General features: G+C 39.8%; 1 protein-coding gene across 2 annotated transcripts in view; it reads left to right on the forward strand.

Annotated features, from left to right (window-relative positions):
• LOC140726377 (TBC1 domain family member 14-like) overlaps positions 1–26,217 on the forward strand; it is a 78,281-nt gene that overhangs the window by 11,649 nt on the left and 40,415 nt on the right. Inside the window, exon 3 of one of the 2 annotated variants that reach the window (XM_073042672.1) lies at positions 14,102–14,225. In XM_073042672.1, coding sequence (XP_072898773.1) covers positions 14,102–14,225 — 124 coding nt within the window. Of the gene's footprint in view, positions 1–14,101; positions 14,226–23,591; positions 23,804–26,217 lie in introns of those variants that run through there. The other variant, XM_073042673.1, reaches the window with a different exon arrangement.

The following is a 26,217-nucleotide window of genomic DNA, read 5'->3' on the forward strand; positions in this document are numbered from 1 at the left end:
TTTTCAGAGCCTTACCAGGTAGTGCGTCAGGACCTTCTGCCTTGCGAGGGTTCACCCTCTTTAAAGATGACCTAACATCAGCCTCCGAGACAGGGATCACAGGGTCACCATGTGCAGCAGTTTCTTTTTACCTTTGTAAACAATATGCATAATAAAAAAAATCCCAGAACTTTGTTTCAGTCTATGTGGAGCCAGAGGAAAAAGTGGATACCTGAAGGAATCAAGAGTAATCTATATGTGGATCTAGTTGATGTGAGTGACGTATCTAGAGGGATATTTCTCGGCTCATATCACAAAGAAGCATATGGAAGATTGTGAGTTCAGGGAAGGATACATAGATAATCTGGAGTGGTCACTATTAACAAGGCTTTGAATGTCATGGGAAGTGTAAGGGTTTTTTAGGGCCAGTTGAAATCTATCCTACATTGCCATGGAAAGCAAGCAAGAAGATAACCGGGGCCCTGATGGATTTTCTGCATGTTTGTTTACCAAAGGTGTTGTGCCAGAAGATTGGAAGTTAGCAGTTGTTATTCCTGTATTTTTAAAAAAGCGCCAGGAAACTGCAGGTTGGTGAGTCTTGGGTAAGAAATTGGGAAATTAATGGAGAATATCCTAAAGATAGGATTTGTGTACAGTTGGAAAGGCAGGAAATGACCTGGGATAGTCAGCATGACTTTTGGGGAAATCTATTTTTTTTATTAAGGATGTGACTAGGAAGGTTGATGGTGGCAGGATGGTAGACAGTCTGTGGACTTCAATAAGGCATATGAGAAGGTTGTATGTAGTAGGCCAGTCCAAAATGTTAAAGTGCGTGGGATCAAAGGTGAACCAGCTGATTGGTTTCAAAATTGATTTGATAGAAAGTAGGTGGAAGAATGCCTTTCTAATTGGAAGTTTGTGACCAGTGGTGTACCATGAACTGATCCTGTGACCTTTGTTGTCTGTGATGTATGTTAATGACTTGGATGTGAATGTCAGAGGCATGATGATGCTGGTGGTATTCTGGATAGCAAGGAAAGTTGTTTCATTTTAGAGCTGGATACAAGTCAGATGGACAAGTGGGTTAATTGTAGGTAGAATTTAAAGCCATCAAGTGCAAGACGCAACAGTTAAAATGCTGGAGGAGCTCAGCAGGTCAGTTAGCAGATGTGAAAATGAATAAATCTGAAAATGTTTTAGGCTGACACCCTTCATCAGGTCTGGAAAGAAAGGGGGAAGACACCAGAATAAAAGTGGGGGGGGGGGGGAACGTGAGGAGAACAATGACAAGCTAAGGTGATAGGTGAAGTCTGGAGTGTGGGAAAAGTAAAAGGCTTTCAAAGGAATCTGATAGGAAGGGAGAGTGGACAACGGGAAAAAGGGAAGAAAGAGAAATCAATGTTCATGCCGTCAGGTTGGAAGCTACCTAGACGGAATATGAGGTGTTGCACTTCCACCGTGAGAGTGTCCTAATCGTGGTGCAGGAGGAGACCATGATGGATATGTCAGAATGGGATTTGGGATTGGAGTGATCCCTGCAGAAAGCAGAGAGTGCAATATGCATTTTGGGAAGGCAAATGGGGAAAAGACATGTTCAGCAAATGATAGCGCTCTGTGGAATGTTGATGGTCTTTGTGACTCTGAAAGTGTTGACAAGCTAGATCAGGTGGTGTAGAAGGCATATATAGCATGTTTGCCTTCATACATCTAGGCAAAGAATATAAAAGTTAGGTATTATGTTGCAACTTTATAAAGCACTAGTTAGACTGTATTTGAATTACTATGTACATTTGTGATTGCCAGACTGTAGGAAAAGTGTGGATCCACTGGATAGAGTAGGAGATTCATCAGATTGTTGCTTGGATAAGAGAACTTTTATTATAGAGAGAGATTTGATTGGATAAGCTAGGTTTTTCCTGAAATAAAGGAGGCTGAAACATGATTTGATACAGGTGCACAGATATAGATGGTCAGATTCTTTTCTCCCATGGAAAATTCATCTAGAATGAGAGTGTAGGTTTAAGGTGAAAGGAAGGAGTTTGAGGGGATCCAAGGGAACTTTTTACAGAGTGGTTGATATCTGAAACTCGTTACCAGAGGATGTATTGGAATTCGATACAATCACTATATTTAATCAACAATTAGACACTTAAATGGACAAGGCTTAGAAAAATACATAGATAATCAGTTCACTTAAATAGCTTATCTGCTATTAAAAATGTAACTTATACCTTAAATCACAGTTAGAATTGAATCCCTCAAATACTGCTCAAATATTTTTTTAATAAAGAATCATTAAACCACCACAAGATGGTGCAGAAGTACCTCCTGGTGGCTCACTGACTTTTTAAGAGGCCCGATGCAAAATTAAAATATGGCCCAACTACAGCCAATCCAAAAGAGTCTCACATGCAAGTATTTTAAATTATTTTCTATGCAATGACCGTTGCAGTAAAAATAGTAATGCAGACATACTATTGATCTGTATGAGGATGAAATACTAAATATTGATTGAGGATAGAGGTACATACAGCGTACTGGCCAAACAATCCAAATCTTGAAAATACTGTGATCAGATCTAGCCAATGCTGGCTAGGCTAAACTTGCATGGTTTATCAGATAAATATCCAGCCCAAATTTGGTGCATTCAGGCTTCAGTGGGTTCAATTTGGAACAGAGAGTGCAGATGCTGGAATCTGGAGTAACAAACTATCTGCTGGAGGAACCCTGCAGGTTCAGTGGTTTTGATAATTATCTCCCTCACCAGACAGCTGCTGTTTAACCTGTTGAGTTCAGATTTTGTTGTGGTTTGATTGTCCCTGTTTCCGTCAACACTTTTTTCTGAACTTTCTCTTTTAACTGCACAATATATAATCAAAATCCTGAATAGTGACCTTCTGTGCTACGAATGAAAACTGAATTAAATTATTAATTTTTGGTTTTCTGCCAGCCGTTTCTGTCAGATAATTTTGAGTAACTTGCCTTACTGATAGCCTTGGGGGTAATCATATTTACAAGATGATCAACCTCTATTCTGATATTATACATTCTCAAAAATTAAATTTAACAGTTACTGGTAGTTTTTAAATATGTAGATAAAATTGAGGATGTCTCTGCTTTGATTGAGTAACTGCATATTTAAAGAATATGGAAACTAGTTAAGAACTGTTGGAGAACGACAACTTTCTTTGCATTGGGATCTTCATCTAAAACAAGATGACATGTTATTAATAGATAATTTCCCATTTATAAGTATTACTGATAATTCAAAAAAATGTCCTAGAAATGTTTGATTTGATTTAGGATTAAATAAGCTTCTTCATAAGTCTTGGGAATATTTGAACAGATGGTATGAAACAGGATTTCCAGTAATTTTAAATGAAATCTCAACATCTCGTATTCCTCCTGGATAGCCTTCAAGCTGATGGCATAAACATTGAGTTCTCTAACATCTGGTAATTTTCCTCCTCTCCTTCTCTCTTTTTCCATTTCCCAGTTTGCTTTCCTTCTCACCTCTTCTCTTCTCACCTGCCCATCACCTCCCTCCCCCTTCCTTTATTTCCGTGGTCCTCCCCTATCAGACTCCTTCATCCTATTCTTCTTCCACTTATCACATCCCAGCTTCTCACTTCACCCCCCCCCCCCCCATCCACCTGGCTTCACCTATCACTTGCTAGTTTGTACTCCTTCCCCACCTCCCACCTTCTTTTTCTGATTTCTTCCCTCTTTCCAGTCCTGATGAAGGGTCTTGGCCTAAGATGTTGACTCTTTAATCCCCTCCATAGAAGCTGCCTGAGTCCCTCAGTATTTTCTGTATGCTGCTTATTCTTTTAACGGGGTAGCTGGTGGTTCTGCTGCTTCCAAACTAAAGCTTGGGATCACTTAAATCTTTTTGGTTGAAGTAATTTGAATATTGCATTAGATATAGAATATAATAGATATAGAAGCAGGGCTTTCAGTCTGTTGCAATTTGTCCAAAACTGAATTAATGGATGTAACTTGAATTGTCTGCTTAACCATTTCATTTTTCTTTCATCATTCATATTTTGGGGTATTGTTTTTTTATCACATGGAGAAACCGTGAGAAGCTTAGTTTTGCATGCATCCTTACAGATTATTTAAAACATAACTACATCAAAACGATACTAAGGAAAAGCTAAATATAGTGTTTCAATACAAAGAACGTGCAGTGCAGGTAGACAGTAAGGTGCAAAGGGCCATAATAAGGTAAATTGTGAGGATGAGTTCATCTTTATGTGCAAGAGGTCAATGTAGAGTCCTAACAGTGGAATGGAAGCTGCCCTTGAGCCTGGTGGTGTGTGTTTTCAAGCTTTTCCCTTTTCTGCATGGTGGGGGGGGGGGGGGGGGCGGAGAGAAGCGAGAATGTTCAGGGCAAGAGGGGATTTTGATTATGGCTGCTGTTCTGAAGCAGCAAAATGTGTAGTAGTCCATGGAGGCTAGGCTAGTGTTCATAATGAACCTGACCCGTGTTCACGGCTCTCTGCAATTTCTTAGTCTTGGGCAGAGTAGCTGTCATACTTTGATGCAACTGGTTAGGATACTTTCAGTCTATAAATGTTGGTGATGGTTAATGGAGATGCTGAATTTTTGAGCTTCCTGCAGCAATAAAGACTAGTGCACTTTCTACACTATAGTCACTATGGCATAGTGTCTCCCTCATTAGACCAGCTCAAGCTATTGGTGATATTTACACCTGAACTTGAAGCTCTCAAGCACCGTTGATAAATGTGGGATAATATTAAGATTGCCTAAGCTTTTCTTCATTCACTAATCATTGAAATGAATTTCACAGCCTCAAGTCTTTATGAAGTTTTTCTTGCCCTTGGCTTTATGTGTGATTGTCCCAACTTTGTTCACCATCTTCATTGCGACAATCATCCACATTATCAAGGACGACCTACCCCCAGGAATCGAAATTGTCTACAGAACAGATGGCCGATTTTTCAATTTTGCCCGTCTGAAGTCCAAAAACAAGGTTTCCACAAGTTCCCTCATCGAGTTCCAATATGCAGATGACAACAGTGTTGCAGCTCTTTCAGAAAACCACCTGCAACAGATTCTGACTGCCTTCAACCGTGCATACATGAAACTTGGACTTACCATCAATTCCAAGAAGACTCAGATCATCTATCAACCATCACCAACTGAGACAAATCGGATTGAACCATCAATTCAACTTGGTGAAATAACCCTGGAAAACGTGGACCACTTTCCGTATCTTAGAAGTCACCTCTCCTCCAATGTCGATCTTAATGACGAGATCCAACATTGTCTTAAATGCACTGGAACAGCTTTTGGACGTCTCCAAACAAGAGTCTTTCATGATCATGACATCCGAACAGACATCAAAATGTTAGTGTACAAAGCTGTGGTAATCTCAACACTCCTGTATGCATCCGAAACCTAGACAACATACTGACGACATCTGAAGGCACTTGAAAAGTTCCATCAACACTGTCTTCGAAGCATCTTAAATATCAGCTGGGAAGATAGAAGAACCAAAGTCAGTGTGCTAAATGAAGCAAAAATAACAAGAATTGAAGCCTTCATCATCAAGCTCCAACTAAGATGGAGCAGTCGTGTTGTTTGGATGAAAGACGAATGTCTGCCAAAACAAATCTTCTACTCCCAGCTTAAAGAAGGCAAACGTAAAAGAGGCAGACAACAGAAGAAGTTCAAAGACGTCTTAAAAGCCAACATGAAGAAATATAACGTCAACATCAACAATTGGGAAACCAATGCCAAGGACAGGAAACTCTGGCAAGCCATCATCCCAGAAGGAACAGCAACTTTCAAACCCAACAGATGTGCAGAATTAGAAGAAAAGAGAAGAAAATGAAAGAGAGGCAGCAACAACCAAAGCCTGATCTGCCACCTGGAACTACCTGTCCTGAATGCAGAAGAACTTTCAAAGCCAAGATTGGACTCATAAGTCACTTGAGAGCCCATAAATAGATCAACAGAACGAAGACCATCATCCTCGACCTTGAGGGATTGCCACGACGACGAGTGATAACATTTAGTTAAGGTGGTGGTGCAGTAGTGAATTAATTGGGTTAATAAGCCCTGATTCTATACATGCTCCTTTCCTTTCTTCCTCTATCTGCATTCGTCAAACTATTGGGGAATATTAATGTTTTTCTCTTTTTTCTCTCCTGTATTTGGCTTGTGCATTTTAGTTTGTACTTTTTTCAGTCATATAATTTGAGAATCTAAGCTGCCTTCTTGACCACTGTTGCAATTTAAGTTTGATTCATAATTTGGAATTTTGCAGAGAAGGTCCAAGGTATTGAATTGATTTTATTACTTCCATTCTTCATATACATGGGGAGTAAAAATCTTTGTTGTGTCTCCGCCTGAATGCGCAATGTGCAATTTATAGAAATTTATAATAGTACGTGCAACTGGACAGTCAGCATAACATGGAAATACAGTTGCATTAGCATGAATTAAGCAGTCTGATGACCTGTTGGAAGAAGCTGTCCTGGAGCCTGTTGGTCCTGGCTTTTTTGCTGCGATACTGCTTCCCACATGGTAGCCATTGGAACAGTTTGTGGTTGGGGTGACTCAGGGCCCCAATGATCCTTCAGACCCTTTTTACTCACTGTCTTTGTAAATGTCCTGAATAGTGGGGATCACATCTACAGATGCACTGGGCTGTTCGCACCACTCTCTGCAGAGTCCTGCAATTGAGGGAAGTACAGTTCCCATACCAAGCAGTGATGCAGTCAGTCAGGATCTTAATTGTGCCCCTGCAGAAAGTTCTTAGAATTTGAGGGCCCATACCAAACTTCTTTAACCGTCTGAGGTGAAAGAGGCGTTGTGCCTTTTTCACCACACAGCCAGTTTGTACAGACCACGTAAGATCCTTGGTGATGTTTATGCCGAGGAACTTAAAGCTGTTCACCCTCTCATCCCTAGATCCATTGATGTCCTACATTTATTCTTGTGTGCCAGATGTTTCTGTTTGAATCTTGTGATCATGACTTGACATTCTGGACCCTTAAATTATATTCACAATGAAATAATCTTAATTCCCATTTAGAAATTAAATCTAAATGGCAAATTATGGGTGCTACGGTAGCATAGCAGTTAGTGTGAGGCTATGCAGCTCAAGGCATACTGGAGTTCGGGGTTCAATTCCAGCACCATCTGTAAGGAATTTGATATTTTCCCCATGACTATGTGTGTTTCCTCCCACAGTCCAAAGACGTTTCAGTTAGTAGGTTAATTGGTTATTGTACATTGTCCTGTGATTAGGCTAGTGTGAAATAGATGATTTGCTGGGCAATGTGGCTCATTGGCCAGAAGGACCTGTTCCACACTGTATCTCTAAATATAAATTAAAATAAAATGCTTCTATTGAGTCAGCAGAATTATTAGAAGAAAGAATAACTATTCAAGTCATCCCTGCAGTATCACTTAAGAATTGTACATAATGTATAAATATGTTTAGAATAAATGTACAGTAATACTGTTATCAGAAACAGAAAACAAAGATGGAATTATAGTAGCTCCACTAGAATTGATACAACAACCCACAGTTTGTTAGACAATTTTCAGTACTGCTGTATGGCAGTGTGATCAGAACATTGACATTCCTTTATGAATGGGCCATTGTTCATTCTAGGAAATAAAATGACCTGCTTATGTGTCTTTAGATTAGCTGCCTTTTAGTTGACAACACTTGTTATTTGTATAACTGTAGTGTTAAGATAGAGTTCTTGCAGGAAATTAATTTAATATGCAACTTCCTTCACTGAAAGTGCAGGGTTTGTTTTGGCAGCTATTACTAAGCTTGGCTTTTATTGCTAGCTTTTACATTTAGGCATTGGTAAATCCAAACTCCCCGTTTTAGAGGATTGAATCCTAGAAAGCCTCCGTTCTCCCGGTATTTGAGACTTGTGGTGAAGAACTTATGATAATTTTAGAATTCTGGCCTGTAATTTAATACTTGTGAATTGCTTTAAAAAATGTGTACAGATTTGACTGTAATCTGTCCCTCCTTGAGGTTGTCCACTGTATTATTGCTGTTCTAGATTGCTGGCAAGGCAAGATGTAGATGATTATTTCAGGTCTAACTGTCCCGTGTCTAATATTTTTGACCAGGAATATTTTGTAAATGCATAGTGCACATTTCCCCATTAAATCTTGATAGAAGAGCTGGTGGGATTTTTGTTGGCCAGGAAATAATAACTGAGAATACATCTATTGTAGTTGAATTGCTTCAACCTAATTATCTATATGCCATTCCATTGCTGGGAAGATCTTAAAATATGTTAAGACAGTCTTGGAGTAAAATTGAGATACATTTTTAAACTTTAAAGGCACATTTAAGTTGTTTAATTGGACTGTGGAATCCTTCACAGATAGGGTTAAAATAACACTCAAAGCAGCTGTGCAGGTTGACTCTGTGGTTAAGAAGGCACACGGTCTATTGGCCTTCATCAATCATGGAATTGAAGTTTGGAGCCGAGAGGTAATGTTGCTGCTATGTAGGACCCTGGTCAGACCCCACTTGGAGTACTGTACTCAGTTCTGGTCACCTCACTACAGGAAGGATGTGGAAGCCATAGAAAGGGTGCAAAGGAAATTTACAAGGATGTTGCTTGGATTGGGGAGCATGCCTTATGAGAATAGGTTGAGTGAACTTGGCCTTTTCTCCTTGGAATGACGGAGGATGAGAGGTGACCTGATAGAGGTGTATAGGATGATGAGAGGCATTGATCGTGTGGATAATCAGAGGCTTTTTCCCAGGGCTGAAATGGTTGCCACAAGAGGACACAGGTTTAAGGTGCTGGGGAGTAGGTACAGAGGAGATATCAGGGGTAAGCTTTTTTACTCAGAGGGTGGTGAGTGTGTGGAATGTGCTGCTGGCAATGGTGGTGGAGTCGGATACGATAGGGTCTTTTAAGAGGCTTTTAGATAGGTACATGGAGCTTAGTAAAACAGAGGGCTGTAGGTAAACCTAGTAATTTCTAAGGTAGGGACATGTTCGGCACAGCTTTGTGGGCAGAAGGGCCTGTATTGAGCTGTAGGTTTTCTATTTCTGTGTCTAAAGAATTGGATAGTATTAAATGCTAACTTCATTCAATTTGGAACATTATGTCCAGTTATGTTGTACATAGCTGAATGCTGTTTTCATACTCACCATGGGGCTTTACATAAAAGCTAAAAGTAAATTATAAATTGTATTTCCTGCAGGTTTTTAAGAAATTATATTCAGTAACTCCTGGGCTGAAACCTGCTGCTTTGAATCTAAGTCTGCTATTGGTTTGTTTCACACAGATGATTTTATAATGTCATGTGACATTGTGCCTACACTCAAAATGTAGATTGTATTTCCTCCTGTTGAAATATAGTTGAAAGGATAATAAGGATATACTTTTAACTTACAAATATTGCAGTTTGAAATTTGTCCTTAATTTGAATGGGCCATTTGAATGCAACAGAAAATTAGAATGTACTGTACGGCAGTGAGGTGCACTGTGGGGCAGAAGAGATATTTTGACTACAGTCATGTGCAAAGATTTTTGGCTGAGGCATAATATGGAGGTCTACATCCAATGGCTGTGTTCAAAGAAGAATGTGGGCATTTCTCACAAGTCTTGTATTGCAGTGATAATGAAGTTGAAATTATGAACATTCATTAACATTATCATTAATTTGTGCAATTCACAGAATTTGAGAGGTCTTACTTCATGCTTAGAACAATATTTTAGGAGGCTGCTCTGCCCATCTGGTCCAGTAGGCTCTTAAGGTACCAATCCTATTAAATTAATACCTGCCACCCTCATTTCTCAGAATCCTTTCAACTCGTGCCCAAGTCCATTCAACTGCTCTTTTTTTTTCTGCCTATAGCCAACGCTACTTAGTAACTTACGAGCATGTCTTTGCGACCTGGTTGCAGTGCAAACTACGCATAAGAAAAGAATCGAACCCTTCTCCCTGGAGGTAGCAGGCAGCAACATTAATTGCTGCACCAACCTGTCACAAGAATACAAGAATCCCAAATCTCTTCAGCACTCATCATGTACAGACTGTGCTGTTGCTAACTTTCTCCACTGTGGCCAAGGGAAATTTAGTTGAATTGATCTGCATTTTTGCATTGCTTCCTCTTCCAAATATGTTTTAATTCCCTGAATTCAATGTCAATTTTAGTGCCATAATAAGCTGTTATGACTGGTCAGCAAACATTTTGGACGTAAAACTTAATATTCACTTTTTATCATTTTAGAATAAGGCATGATATTTGAAAACAATGTTTTAGTCTGTATATTTTACAGATTTTCCAATCCAAACAACATTGTGGCATGTTTAAAATCTGTTTCCTCGGGTGCTATGTGTACACAAAAATATGGTTAATTAGCCGACTGGGTAAGTTTGCCCACCAGAAGTACCTTTTGAACTTGTACCAAACCATGTCTATTGTCTTAGAAGGCTGAGGTCAGTAAATAGTTGTGTGGTATAGAAACAGCCCTTTGACCATATTGTCTATATTGACCATCATGCCTGCCTGTACTAATCTCACTTGTCTGCATAAATTTAATAACCGTTTATGAACTGATCATCATGCTTTTGTCCAGGGCCTCTTATTGCCACTGTTCCTGTCTCCACTATCTTTGGCAGCTCATTCCAGATACCAACCACTCTATATAGAAAATGTACCCCTCATAACTTCTAAACTTTCTCCCTCTCTCCTTAATTCAATGTCTTCTAGATTTAGAACTGGAAAACCATGGGCAACAGACATTTGCTGCCTCCCCTGTCTATGTTCCTCTTAATTTTATCGAGTCACTTCTCAACCTCCTTTGCACAGATGCACTTCCTCGAACCCAATCTATCCATTCTCTCCTGGCAACTCAAGCCCCTCAACATCCCCGTGAAATTTTTTTCTGCAAGCTATATCTTAAATACATCTTTCCAGTCATGGGGCAACCGGACATGCACACACAGTATTTTGCATAGCTACAACATGACGTACCAGCTCTACTTAGTACCTCAGCTGACAAAAGCAAGCATGTCATAAACGTTCCTCACCAACCTGTTTACCTGTGTTTTGAGTTTTCAAGCAACATTTTTCAGATTTGTTTGGAAATTTATTTTAAGATTAGTGGAGTATGCTCTTGTTTCAGCACAAAATGCAAATGCTGGGTAATAGTTCTCTCAACAGTGTATACTTGTATCTGATCATGTTGTTTGTGACTCTTATTGTGTACTAATCGTGTGCTGCTTTTCTTACATAACAACACCAAAGTAAATTGAACTGAACGCCATGTGATTCTGCAAGTATATAAATGCAAGTTGTAGCTATTGTTGAATGTTGGTTTATAGATCTGATCTTTGGTTTAAAAAAAAGTATTTCTACATCTCATATGCACTGCCAAGAATACCTGGAGTCCTGCCTTAGGAAGCTACTCTCAAAATAGTTTATAAATATGGCAATAGATTAGCAAAACATTTGAGATAACAATACAAGGTAATAGAGTAATGGATTTGTTTATGGGTTTCATTGGTCAACAATATAATCCAATGTATTTGAAATCTTAGTTCCTTTATCAATATTTATTTAAAAGCATCCTTTTATTGGTGGAATGTTTCAAGATGTTTCCATTGATTTTTCAAGTGGTAATCTACATTATTTTTCAAATAATTGGCATGCACTGATAGTCATCAAATCACATTCACAAAGTTTTCCAGTAAAAAACAGAAAATTCGACTAAAATGTGAAGCTATTTCAATCAAAATTAAGTATCTCAGTATCATCCTCTGTTCTCTGAATTGGTATCTGCTAAAATAAGCATGATTTTTTTGACAGATGAAAGATGTTGCGAATTGTGCCAAAGAAAGTATACACTATTTCATGCACCCATTTAAAAAGGTAGAAACATTTGTAATGAATTAAAGCATACAATGTTGGAATCTTATTTCATTTTCTAGACCGCTGGTAATGGTGATCAATGATGTATGCACATTCCATGCATAAATAATCTGTTATAAACTATTGAACTATTGTTATTTCTGAGTCTGAATCTTTTGGTAAGTCTGTTCTGACCAGAAAGTAGATATAGTTGATAAAAGCAAACTGGACTGATCTACTCAAGTAAATTAGACACCACCAAGAGTAACAGATGTCAAATCTAAGCAGTAGGAGTCTCTTTTCATGCCGTTTGATTTCTCTTCAATGAATACAAATAGTTGGTAAATGAAAATTTTATTTTAAAAAAAAACTCAAAATACTGAAATACTCAGCAGATCAGACACTGCTCAGTGGAGCAGTGATTGACCTACTCCTCACTCTGATTGTTGCCAGGCTTGTTTTATTTAATTTATCTTTATTACAAATCCTGCTTGATGTAATATGTTATAATTTTAATCTGTCTTCTCTCTACGATGTTAAATAAACCATGGTGTAGTTCAACCATGTTCTGGTTATTGATTTCAAATTTTCAGCACCAGGAGCCTACTTGATTTTTTTGTACTTTGTGAATCCTAAGCAATTGCCTTTTGAATGAGTTTCATTCAAAACTCATTTTGAATGAGAAAGATAGGGATGGCTTTAGAACAGCTTGTTGTTAAGCCCACTAGGGGATTGGCTGTGCTGAATTGGGTGTTGTGCAATGATCCAGAGAGCTTAAGGTTAAGGAACACTTAGGGAACAGTGATCACAATATGATCAAGTTCACTTTGAAATTTGAGATGGAGAAACTAAATTCCAATTTGTTGGTATTTCAGTGGAATAAAGGAAATTACAGAGGCATGAGAGGAAAACTGGCCAAGGTTGACTGGAAAGGGACACTAGCAGGAAGGTCAGCAGAGCAGAAATAGCTGGAGTTTCTGTGGGTTAGGGTTAGGATGCAGGCAGTGGGCAAAATAACCCTCTAGTGTTTGTGGAGATACAGGAGATGCCTATCACTTCACCCTGCCACTTTGTTTTTTGGCCCACGTTGTCATCATCTAGGTCCCCGACTTGCCTTTATTGAGATCTTCCTCCTTGTTAACCTCCATTCTGGAGTTTAAGTTAAATTGGTGGAGTTATTATTTATGGATAGTGCTTTGGATTTGGGTTTTTTTTTGTGACTGGGTGCTGTGATCTGGGGGTTGTGCAGCAACTAATTGAAGGGTGTTTTTGGGGGAGGGACCAGCCGGGGTATAGAGTTAAATAATGGGGGTTGAGGATTCCCGGCAAAGGGAGGTGGGGCAGGGTGGCAAATGGCATTGCGCGGGGTGGGGGTTGTTCCTTTTCAGTAGGGGGGAGGACTGGACTGGGAGCCTAACTGCTGGTGATCTTGGGTGAATCTGGCTCCTTGGTGGCATGGGTTTATGGGGGTGTGTAGCATGGTTGGAGATGTTAGGTTTAGGGATAGGGTAAAGGACTGTTATGTAAGCCTTCTTGTGTGGTGTGGATTGGGTTATTTGGAGTGCTGGATGTTATTTGTGGGGCTGAAGCCAGGGTTAATCGGGAAGTGCCCAGGGTTTGTGGGGGTCTGTGCGCCCCTTTTGGACTTTAGGATTAGGTTTGAGTTTTGGGCTGGTGGATGTATATGTTTGGCTGGGAGATGTTAGGCTGCAGAGTTTTGAGTGGTGATGTCTGAGGTGCTATGGCGGATGGGCTAGTATGGTGAAGCCAGGTTAATCTGGCCCATGCCTTTCATTATCGTGGTCCGACACCACTTGGTTCAATGAACCGGGTGTGCACTGGGACACATCGTCAGTAATGCATCCTCGGATCGTCAGGTGTTTCGGGCCTTTAAACACTATTATCCTCCCCGAGGTGGCCCAACAGTGTCCGGCTCAGACACTGCTTGTGTTTTTCCCAGGGTCTAAGATAATGAGAGGCATGGGGTTAGGGTTAATACCAGAAGCAAGAGGGCCATTTCTTTAATATGCAGACCTTCTGAATGGTATGATGACAACAGGATTTTTATCTTCTATGACAGGCATTTCTTATGCCATAGATGCCTGTAATCAACCAAGGGGTTGATGGACTCCAGGTTGGGAACCCTCACTCTATGAAGTAATAATACTCACGCAGTATGCTCGACACACTTTAGAAATAGGAAAAATTCCAGTTAATAGCTGTTTGGTTTTACTTTTTTAGGAATTTGTTTGCGAAGAAACTCAAAGATTCCGTACCATTAGAGCAGAATGCTCCAAGCTGGAAATTATTTGGGAGAATGCCTGCCAAGGAAAGCCCTCATAAAGATTCCAAGAAGATTCAGCAGGTATTGGTGATATTAAGAATCATTATGCATGCCCTGGTTTTAAAAATATATTGTATGACATAAATCACAAACATGAGAAATTCTTCAAAGCTACACACACAATATGCTGGAGGAACTCAGCAGGGCAGTGAGCACCTATAGGCTTGTGATGAAGGGTCTCGGCCAGAAATGTCGACTGTTTACTCTTTTCCATAGCCTGGCCTGCTGAGTTTCTTCAGCATTTTGTGTGTGTTGCTTTGTATGATGCAATTACTCTTTTTGGTCTCAGTTTTTCCATGTTTATCGCTTGCAGGAAAATCCTTATGGTTGAAATGTATGTGGACCTGTTATTTGTGATAATTGCCTGGGATTTAATGAAGCAAGTAAAAATTTCCCTGTTTTCCAGATATATTAAGTAATTATTAAAAGGTGTGGAGAGTTATCCATAGCACAAATTGATACTGTATTGTTTCTTCTTTAACATGAAATCTGATTAAATGTGGCGCTATTTTAACCTGAAGATTTTTATTCTGCCTAAGAATTAATGAACTGAATTTATTTCTTGCATCCTTCACATGAGTAAAATTCTTTGTCTCCATCTGAATGTGCAATCATAGTAATTTACAGTAATTTATAATAAATAGAACAGTCAATGTAATTTAGAGTACACTCAAGTCAGTGTGAGTTCATCAGATGACCTGGTGGAAGAAGGTGTCCCAGAGCCTGTTGGTCCTGGCTTTTATGCTGCAGTACCGCTTCCCAGATGGTAGCAGCTGGAATAGATTGTGGTTGGGGTGGTTTGGGTCCCCAAAGATCCTACGGGCCCTTTTTACACACTAATCATTGTAAATGTCCTGAATCATGGGAAGTTCACAACTACAGATGTGCTAGGCTATCCGCACCACTCTCTGTAGAGTCTTGCGATTAAGGAAGGTACAGTTCCCATACCAGGCAGTGATGCAGCCAGTTAGGATGCTCTCAATTGTGCCCCTGCAGAAAGTTCTTAAGATTTGAGGGCCCATACCAAACTTCAACTGTCTGAGGTGAAAGAGGCGCTGTTGTGCCTTTTTCACCACACATCTTGTGTGTACAGACCACGTGAGGTCCTCAGTGATGTGGATGCCGAGGAACTTGAAGCTGTTTACCCTCTCAACCCCAGATCCATTGATGTCAATAAGGTTAACCTGCCTCCATTCCTCCTGTGGTTCACAACCACCTCCTTTGTTTTTGTGACATTGAGGGAGAGGTTGTTTTCTGGACTCCACTGTGTCAGATGACTTCTTCCCTGTAGGCCTCCTTGTTATTGTCTGAGGTAAGGCCAATCAATCTAGTGTCATTGGCAAATTTAATTAGCAGATTGGAGTTGTGGGTGGTGATACAGTCATGGGTGTACAAGGAGTAAAGGAGGGGTTGACACTTTGGAGTGAATATGAAGAAAGCCTAGTGTTGCATGAATTTAACTGAAGTCATTGTGGCTGTGAATTCTCAGTATGGCTCTCTGATAACACCTTTAACAAATGGTAATTTTTTCATAACCTTTTCATTTAAAAAACAATTATACAGTTAACAAAGTCTTTCTTGGTTGATTCTTATTTACAGAAAATGTTCCAAGTTTCTAGGGGACAATTTTGTTGGATATATTTTGCCTTCATGCAATATAGCTCATTCCTAGGTAATAAAGGTGTGGAAACTTGAGGTATAATATTTTATTTTTGTGGTTCCTATATCAACCACTGCAAAATTGTGAATTCCATCTTAATAGTTGTAAATCTAGCTCGTCATTAGGATGAGAATATTTTATTCTGAAACAGTATCTATATCTGACTAACAGACCCCATCTGTTAAATTAGACAACCTCTCCTCCTCCACTCTCACTCTGAACACCGGCGTGCCTCAAGGCCGTGTGCTGAGCCCTCTTCTGTACTCCCTTTTCACCTATGACTGCATTCCTGTACATGGTTCTAACTCCATAATCAAGTTCGCAGATGACACCAAGGTGTTTGGCCTGATCAGAGGGGATGATGAGATGGCCTACAGGGATGAGGTACAGCACCTGGTTGCGTGGTGTACCGACAACAACCTGGCCCTTAACACCCAGAAGACCACGATCATTGTGGACTTCAGGCATGCTAGGAGCCACACTCACATCCCCATCTACATCAATGGAGCTGTAGTGAAGCATCTATCAAGCTTCAAATTCCTTGGTGTCCACATTTCCAAGGATATCACTTGGTCCCTGAACTCCTCCATCCTGATCAAAAAGGCACAACAGCACCTTTATTTCCTGCAGAGCATCAAGAAAGCTCACCTCTGTCCCAGGATACTGACACACTGACTGTACCATTGAGAGCATACTCACCAACTGCATCTCAGTGTGGTATGGCAATTGTCTCGTATTGGACCACAAAGCACTCCAGCATATGGTGAAAACTGCCCAGTGGATTATCGGCACCCAATTCCCCACCATTGAGAACATCTACCATAAGCACTGCCTGGGCAGGGCGAAAATCATTATCAAGGACGCATCTTACCCTGACCATGGACTTTTTACTCTCCTCCCATCCGGTATGTGCTACAGGAGTCTCCGCTCCCGCACCAGCAGGCACAGGAAGAGCTTCCCCGAGGCTGTGACCCTGCTGAACCTCACGTCACAGTGCTAAGCAGTGTTGCACCCATATTGTACTGTCTTAGTATTTTTATATTTGTGTGCTATAGCACTTTTTATTCGCAGTTATTTTGTAAATAACACTATTCTTTGCATTTCTGGTTATATGCTAACTGCATTTCATTTGACTTTGTATCTGTACTCGCACAATGACAATAAAGTTGAATCTACTCTGATTGAGCTTTGAAATTACATGTGCTGAATTGCTTCACTGAGCCACAGAAATTCAGATATGAGGAAGTAAACTGCGTGCATTCTGTTTGTATTACTGGTGAAATTGGGAGTTTAACATGAAATCAAATTAATGTTGTGGTTTGAGGAAAAGAGGCACCAGAAATATAGTGTTAGATATTCCACTGCCCTGATAGAAGTACAGTACCTCTAAAAAGTATTCACCCTCCTCGGAAGTTTTCATGTTTTATTATTTTACAACATTGAATCACAGTGGATTTAATTTGTCTTTTTTTTTGACACTGATCCACAGGAAAATACTCTTTTATGTCAAAGTGAAAGCAGATCTCCACAAAGTGATCTAAATTAATTACAAATATAAAACACAACACAATTGCATATGTATTCACCACCCTCGTCAGTATTTAATAGATGTACTTTTGGCAGCAATTACAGGTTTGAGTCTGTGTGAATAGATCTGTATTAGCTTAGCACATCTGGACACTGCAATTTTCCTCCATTCTTTTCAAAACTGCTCAAGTTCTGTAGGATTGCATGGGGATCATGAGTGAACAGCTTTTTCAAGTCTAGCACAAATTCTCAATTGGTTGAGGTCTGGACTCTGATTTGGCCATTCCAGGACATTAACTTTGTTTTTAAGCCATGCCTATGCAGCTTTGGCCTTGTGCTTGGGGTCATTGTTTGGCTGGAAAACAGATCTTCTCCCAAGTCGCAGTTATCTTGCAGACTGCATTAGGATTTCCTCCAGGATTTCCATGTATTTCGCTGCATTCATTTTGCCCACCTACCTTCACAAACCTTCCGGGGGCTGATGCAGTGAAGCAGCCACTACCATGCCTCATGGTGGTGATGATGTGCGATGGCGCTTCACCTGTAAGTCTGTTGGTCATCAACTGCATCTCATGCTCCCAGTGTGGCCTCCTGTATATCGGTGAGACTTGACGTAGATTGGGAGACTGCTTCGCCGAGCACCTATGTTCCGACTGCCAGAGAAAGCAGGATCTGCCAGTGGCCACTCATTTTAATTCCACTTCCCATTCCTATATGTCCATTCATGGCCTCCTCTACTGCTGTGATGAGGCCACACTCAGGCTGGAGAAACAACAACTTGTATTCCATCTGGGTAGCCTCCAACCTGATGGCACGAACATCAATTTCTTGAACTTCTGGTAATGCCTTCCCCCCCACCCCCCCCCCCCCCCACACCATTCCCTATTTCCATTTCCCTCTCTCACCTTATCTGTTTACCTGCCCCATATCAAAAGCTTTTAATTTTGGTTTCTGATCTTGCTGCTATTTATTTTTCTAGTTGCATGTCTAAGTCCTTCCAGTCTTAGAATTAACTTTTCAGTATTTAATTATTCAAATATTTGATTTAAAATTGGCATGCTCTTTTTTGAATGTTATTTTAGTCTCTTCCACAGTTTCAACAGAAATCATACTAAATCCAGCGAGAAGTGTATGTAAAACCTTCTTTCCTTTACGCCATGCACCTCAGTCCCACACTCGGCCAATCAGATAGAGGCTGTTGTCAAAGATTCTTTACTACATGATTAAGGGGTTGGATGGAGGTGGTGGAGTTCAGTATGTCATGGATTTTTACAAAATGAGTTGAAAATAACTTGGAGTAATAATCTGTATTTATAGTCATCAACTGCAAAGTTTACACAGCAGAATTGTGAAGGAAATATGAGGCATGAAATTATTTTCCAAAAGAGAATATGAATAGATAACTTGGAACGTAGACCACTTGTGTACAAGTCTCTTGAGCAGGCAGCCGTCGGTCCCAGGGGATCATGGGTTTGAGCCTCTGGTGGACTGTGTCGTCTTCAGGGCGCAAGCCTGGGCGAGAAGCTGTTGCCTATGCAGCAGGTTCCCCCTCTCCATGTCACTGATGTAGTCCAAGGGAAGGGCAAGCACCGATACAGCTCGGCACCATTGTGGTCACAGTGGTTGTCAGAGTGAAATTGTAAAGAGCATCAAACTGCCTTTGGGATCCCAGCTTCGGATTTCTTCCTCTGAGTTTACTCCCGAAGCCTTTCCCATCGGTTGGTATGACCACAAGGCAACGTAGGTTAAAAACCAGAGTTCTGCTTCTCCTAGGTGGGCTGCCGTCCAAGATTGACGAGCCCCACCTGCCTGAATAATATTAAGTCTCCAGACTGTATTATTGAATGAAGTTATTGGTACTTGAAACACTATGGACTATTTGCATGTTCTATGGATTTGTTAGTAGGAAATGTTAAACCAAGGCTGAAGATGGAAGACAAGCTTAATGAGTTTTAGGGTAATTTCTATAGCCTAACCTTGGGGAAGGTAGTAAAGTGGATTCACAGGTTGAATGATGTATACATACAATATTTGTTAAGGTGAGGGGGGGGGATACTTTGAATAAAATTTGGTTGAATGATGCAAAAAAATTCATTTACAATTGTCAATGGGTTTAAAAACTGGGGCTGCTTCAATGTACAGTGAATTCCAGTTAATTATGCCATCATTTAATTGGGGCAGCCAGTTACTTGGGGCAACTCAGACAGAACAAAATCTAATCAAGAAAATAACTGGGATTCCCTTAGTTTATTTGGGGCACTATGCCAGTTAATTGGACAGAAGACTATGGCTGAATACTTTCTAACTAGTGTCAGTCCTGTGCACTTGTGTGGCTGGCTTAGAGTGAACAGTTTTAAATAGCATCAATTGCATGTATTTGTGTATTTACCTTTCAGAGACACACAACAAATGATTTATAAAGTACAAACCCCATTTCCAGAAAAGTTGGGATATTTTCCAAAATGCAATAAAAACAAAAATCTGTGATATGTTAATTCACGTGAACCTTTATTTAACTGACAAAAGTACAAAGAAAAGACTTTCAATAGTTTTACTGACCAACTTAATTGTATTTTGTAAATATACACAAATTTAGAATTTGATGGCTGCAACACACTCAACAAAAGTTGGGACAGAGTTAAAATAAGTTTGAAAAGTGCACAGAATATTCAAGTAACACCAGTTTGGAAGACTCCACATTAAGCAGGCTAATTGGTAGCAGGTGAGGTATCATGACTGGGTATAAAAGGAGCGTCCATCAAAGACTCAGTCTTTGCAAGCAACGATGGGTCTTGGCTCACCCCTTTGTGCCAAAATTCGTGAGAGAATTGTTAGTCAGTTCAAAAGGAACATTTCCCAATGCAAGATTGCAGAGAATTTAGGTCTTTCAACATCTACAGTACATAATATTGTGAAAAGATTCAGAGAATTCAGAGACATCTCAGTGCATAAAGGGCAAGGTCGGAAACCACTGTTGAATGCGCGTGATTTCGAGCCCTCAGGCGGCACTGCCTAAGAAACCGTCATGCTACTGTGACAATTATAGCCACCTGGGCTCGGGAGTACTTCGGAAAACCATTGTCACTTAACACAGTCCGTCGCTGCATCCTGAAATGCAACTTGAAACTGTATTACGCAAGGAGGAAGCCATACATCAACACTATGCAGAAACGCCGGTGAGTTCTCTAGGCCCGAGCTCATCTCAGATGGACCGAAAGACTGTGGAACCGTGTGCTGTGGTCATCTGAGTCCACATTTCAGCTAGTTTTTGGAAAAAATGGGTGTTGAGTTCTCCGTGCCAAAGATGAAAACGACCATCCTGATTGTCATCAGCGAAAGGTGCAAAAGCCAGCATCTGTGATGGTATGGGGGTGCATCAGTGCCCACAGCATGGGTGAGTTGCATGTATGTGAAGGTACCATTGACTCTGAGGCGTATATTAGGATTTTAGAGAGACATATGTTGCCATCAAGGCGACATCTCTTCCCGGGATGTCCATGCTTATTTCAGCAGGACAATGCCAGACCACGTTCTGCACGGCTACAACAGCGTGGCTTTGTAGACCAGAGTGCGTGTGCTTGACTGGCCTGCTGCCAGTCCAGATCTATCTCCTATTGAAAATGTATGGCGCATCATGAAGAGGAGAATCAGACAACGGAGACCACGGACTGTTGAGCAGCTGAAGTCTTATATCAAGCAAGAATGGACAAAATTTCCAATTGCAAATCTACTACAATTAGTATCCTCAGTTCCAAAACGATTAAAAAGTGTTATTAAAAGGAAAGGTGATATAACACAATGGTAAACATGCCTCTGTCCCAACTTTTGTTGAGTGTGTTGCAGCCATCAAATTCTAAATTTGTGTATATTTACAAAGTACAATTAAGTTGGTCAGTAAAACTATTGAAAATCTTTTCTTTGTACTTTTGTCAGTTAAATAAAGGTTCACGTGAATTAACATATCACAGATTTTTGTTTCTATTGCATTTTGGAAAATATCACAATTTTTCTGGAAATGGGGTTTGTACCTTGTACTGATCTGTATAAAATTTGATTGGGTTTCCACAACTTATTTTTATTTTTGGGAAAAGTTTGAGAGACCGGAAACTGGATGGAGTACCTGGTAAGACTCTGAGAACTTGTGCTAACCAATTGTGGGAGTATTCAAAGACAGTTTCAACCTCATTGTTCCCACTTGTTTCAAAAAGGCAACAATTATACCAGTGCCTAAGAAGAATAATGTGCCTTAATGACTATTGTCCAGTAACACTCATGTCTACAGTGATGAAATGCTTTGAGAGGCCGGTCATAACTAGACTCCTGCCTCAGCAAGGACCTGGTCCCACTGCAATTTGTCTATCGCTACAATAGGTCAATGGCAGACACAATCTGAGTGGCTCTTCACTCGGCCTTGGACCAGCTGGACAATACAAACACCTATGTCAGGATGCTGTTCATTGACTATAACTCAGCTTTTAACACTATCATTCTCATAGACCTGACTGAGAAATTGCAGAACCTGGGCCTCGGTACCTCGCTCTACAATTGGATCCTCAACTTCCTAACCGTAAACCACAATCTGTGTGGATTAGTGATAATATTTCCTCCTCACTGACGACCAACACTGGTGCACCTCAGGGTGTGTAGCCCACTGCTCTACCCTCTCTATACCTATGACTGTGTGGCTAGGCATAGCTCAAATGCCGTCTATAAATTTGCTGATGATACAACCATTGTTGATAGAATCTCAGATGGAGATGAGCGAGATATGCTAACTAGTGGAGTGATGCCACAGCAGCAACCTTGCACTCAACATCAGTAAGACGAAAGAGCTGATTGTGGATTTCAGGAAGGATAAGACAAAGGAACACATACCAATCCTCAGAGGGATCAGAAGTGGAGAGTGTGAGCAGTTTCAAGTTCCTGCGTCTCAAGGTCTCTGAGGATCTAATCTGGTCCCAACATATTAATGCAGCTATAAAGAAGGCAAGACAGCAACGAGACTTCATTAGGAGTTTAAAGAGATTATCTATGTCAACAATAACACTATAAAATTTCTATAGATGTACCATGGAGAGCATTCTGACAGGCTGCATCACTGTCTGGGATGGGGTGGGGGTGGGGGGACTACTGTACAGGATTTTTAAAGAAGCTGCAGAGAATTGTAAAGTTAGTCAACTCCATTTTGTGTACTAGTCTACTAAGTACCCAGGACATCTTCAAGAATTGGTGTCTCAGAAAGGCACCATCCATTATTAAGGACCTTTAGTACTCAGGGCATTGAATTGAATTGACACATCCTTCAGATACATGAGTAAAAATCTTTTTGTTGCATCTCTATCTAAATGTGCAATGTGCAATCAGAGTAATTTATAATAAATAGAACAGAGAATGTAATATAGAGTACACTCAAGTCAGCGTGAATTCATCAGTCTGATGGCCTGGTGGAAGAAGTTGTCCCGGAGTCTGTGGTCCTGGCTTGGGATGGCTTGGGTCCCCGATGATCCTAGGGGCCCTTTTTACACACCTGTCCTTCTAAGTGTCCTGGATCATGAGAAGTTCACAACTACAGATGTGCTGGGCTGTCCACACCACTATCTGCAGAGTCCTGCAGTGATGCAGCTCGTCAGGATGGTCTCATTGCCCTTTTTCTCACTGTTACCATCAGGTAGGAGGTACAGAAGCCTGAAGGCACAGACTCAGTGATTCAGGAACAGCTTCTTCCCCTCTGCCATCCAATTCCTAAATGGGCATTGAACTCGAGAATACTACCTCAGTTTTTTAATATATTATTTCTGTTTGTGCACGATTTTTAATCTATTCAATATACTTACTGTAATTGATTTATGTATTATTTTTTTCTTCTGTAGTATGTATTATGTTGAATTGCTGCTGCTAAGTCATGACACATACCAGTGATAATAAACCTGATTTTGATTTTAAAAATAGTTTATTACAATCTCCAGAAGATTCTTTAACTGGTAATTTGGCTGTTTGTTCAATAGTGCATATTTTAGCTTCATCCTTTGCTGTGCTGCAGTACAACCTGAGTAATTGTTTATAAACCTAGGAGGCCATGACTAATTTAATTCGAAACTTGTTCCTGCCCAGCAGCATCAGTGATTTGCTATTGAGGCATAATAGAGGAGTCTGAGAAAACTGATTGGATGTTTGCACTCTGCAGATGATTAATATGGCTGCAGCCTTTTTCACTGACGGTGGTTAACTGCAGACCTCAGTGATATTCTGTATGCAGTAGTAAGGATTTGGAGAGAAGGTCATAACTGCTAAATTAGTAAACCTGACGTACTGTAGTATCCTTTGCAGGAAAAAGCAGCTTGAGCTTTAAGATATATAATGAAGTCTTTTCATTCTTGCTGTCCCTTGGATTGTTGTCAGGCCAGCTTTCATGGTAAGAACACACCTTAAAGCTGTGGCATTAAGTTGAATAAATAAGTATTTTATTCAGATTTGCTTTAAAGTATATAATTATAATATGCTTGATGCCTTGGTATTTTTATTGATGCAGTCTTCTTTGTTCTGATTGGCACACAATGTAATTGTGAACTACGCTATAACTAGCACTGTTTTCATGAAGGATCTGTAACCTGTGCTACAGTGTTCGTCGTGCTTCTGTGGGGAAAGGAATCTTTGTTTTGCATAATGAACTAGCGTCGCTCAAATGTTTGTTGAAATGTTGTAAACTGAGGGATCATTGTCAGATTTTGCACGGGTGAATTTTTTTTAAAATCAAAATGCTTTCAGCAGGACACCATGCATTTTCTTTGTTTTGAAAGCCAGTCATTATTCAAGTGTACATGTTGATTCACCATGTTACTTTGCGTCATATTTTAGTTCAAGTTCAGATCTCCACATTGGGATGATTTAATAATTTTCAGCATTGATTTTAGCAGAGGGTTTGTACACTATCACCACCAAATGTATTTTAAAAAAATTTCCATGCTTCAATGAGCATGAGAAATTTGCTGCCTAAAGGAGAAATCAGATAGGTTTAATAGTTAGGTTGACATTGTTTATTGCACCATGGAGCAGTATTGTATGAATAAGAAAGTAAAGGGAGATAATATAAAAAGAACCGGGTGGTTTATTTAAAGTATGTTGATTTGCATATATTTCAAAACCATATGGTAGAATGGAAATTAGATTACTAAAGTAGATGTCACATGCATTTGTGCTTGACAGGTGAGTGAGTTAATTTGTTTACTTGTATGCATTTATCAGTGCATACACACAACCATAAAGTTATAATAAAAGTACTGAATGCTGTGCAGCTAAGGGTAAATATCAGTTACTCAAAAGGGGATCTGGCATTAATATTTCAGTTACATTGACATGTTAATATTTGGTCAACTATGATTAAATGCATTTGAGTGGCACATGTTTTCATTAGAAATGCCTGTATTTTCGGTTGTACTGAGTAGGGTCATTTCCAATTGATTTAATGTTTTGGAACATGTCCTGGATAATATCAGTTACTAGAAAATATTAGTTGTGGTCACTGCGTTTTGTCAAGGGAACATGACCTCTTGAGACCAATCAAAGTTGGTTGTACTGAAGTTTAAATATGACCATAAATCAGTACTGGTGAATATCACAATCTTCCAATTGTTATTGCTGAGATAGGAAATATTTGAAAGGAAATGGCCAGTAGTTTGTTCTGGGACCAAGGCTTAAAGAATTGCAATTACTGTGTTTTTTACTTCTAATTCAAGAACATTCAAAGTTCAAAGTAAATTTATTTTCAGTGTACATAAATGTCACCACGTATTACCCTGAAATTTATTTTGTGAGCATTCATAGAGCATTCTGTAATCAACTTTGCATTTGCATTGGACAGATGCACATAGCTGCAACTCTTAACATCTTACGGTGTATCTCATTAAATGGCAGTGTGTAAATGTATTGTGCTATATGCAACTAATGGAACTGATGGCCTTGGATTCTTATGTTCAAGTAACCCTGTCCATACAGTAGCTGTTTCAGTGATCATGGCAGCTGGTGGACTACTCCCTCTGCGCAAGGTATTCGTTGGCTTTAAAATGATTGGACACTAATGTTCTTGAATTCTTTATCAAGAAGCCTTTTTTGTATTCCCAAAATTAAATTAATTTTAATCTTTTTTCTTTGTTATAGAGTTGTCTTTTAACTAGAAATGTAAGAATTGATCATAATGCTAGCAATGTGGCACCATTCTGAGAATTTATGCATTTTTTAAGATTGTAGGCTATTCATGTGTAAGACTTGAGGCTCACAACCCCATTTACAAAAAACACTTCCGAGAGCTCTAGCAAATTGTGCTTGAGTACAATATTTTCATTCTCTTTCAATTTAGCATTTTTCAGTAAATATTTTAAGATATATCTTCAGATGTAAATTCTGTGCTTTTTTCAGAAAAAGGAATAATCCATTTCATGCCACATGAGTTTACCAGAGTTGACCAAGTTGTTAGTTTCATAGTTACAGCATTGCCATCTTCAGAATCAGGTTTATTATCACTGATACTGTGCAATAATTGTAATTTAGAAAATCTTAATAAACATTTAAGACTATAAATAGTGCAAAAAAAATAATGAGGTAGTGTTCACAGGTTCACTGTGTTCCGAATTCTGATGGCAAAGGAGAAGTAGCTGTTCCTGAAAGGTTGCCTCTCTTCAGGCTGCTGCACCACTTCTCTGATGATAGAAATGAGAAGAGGGCAATTTCTGAGTGGTGGGGGTCTTAATGATGATGTCTTTGATAACAGGAAGGTTTGTGTCCATGATGGGCTGGCTGAGTTTAAACTCTCTGCAGCTTTTTCTGATTCTG

Source organism: Hemitrygon akajei, chromosome 4 (assembly GCF_048418815.1).
Source record: "Hemitrygon akajei chromosome 4, sHemAka1.3, whole genome shotgun sequence".
Lineage (NCBI taxonomy): Eukaryota > Metazoa > Chordata > Chondrichthyes > Myliobatiformes > Dasyatidae > Hemitrygon > Hemitrygon akajei.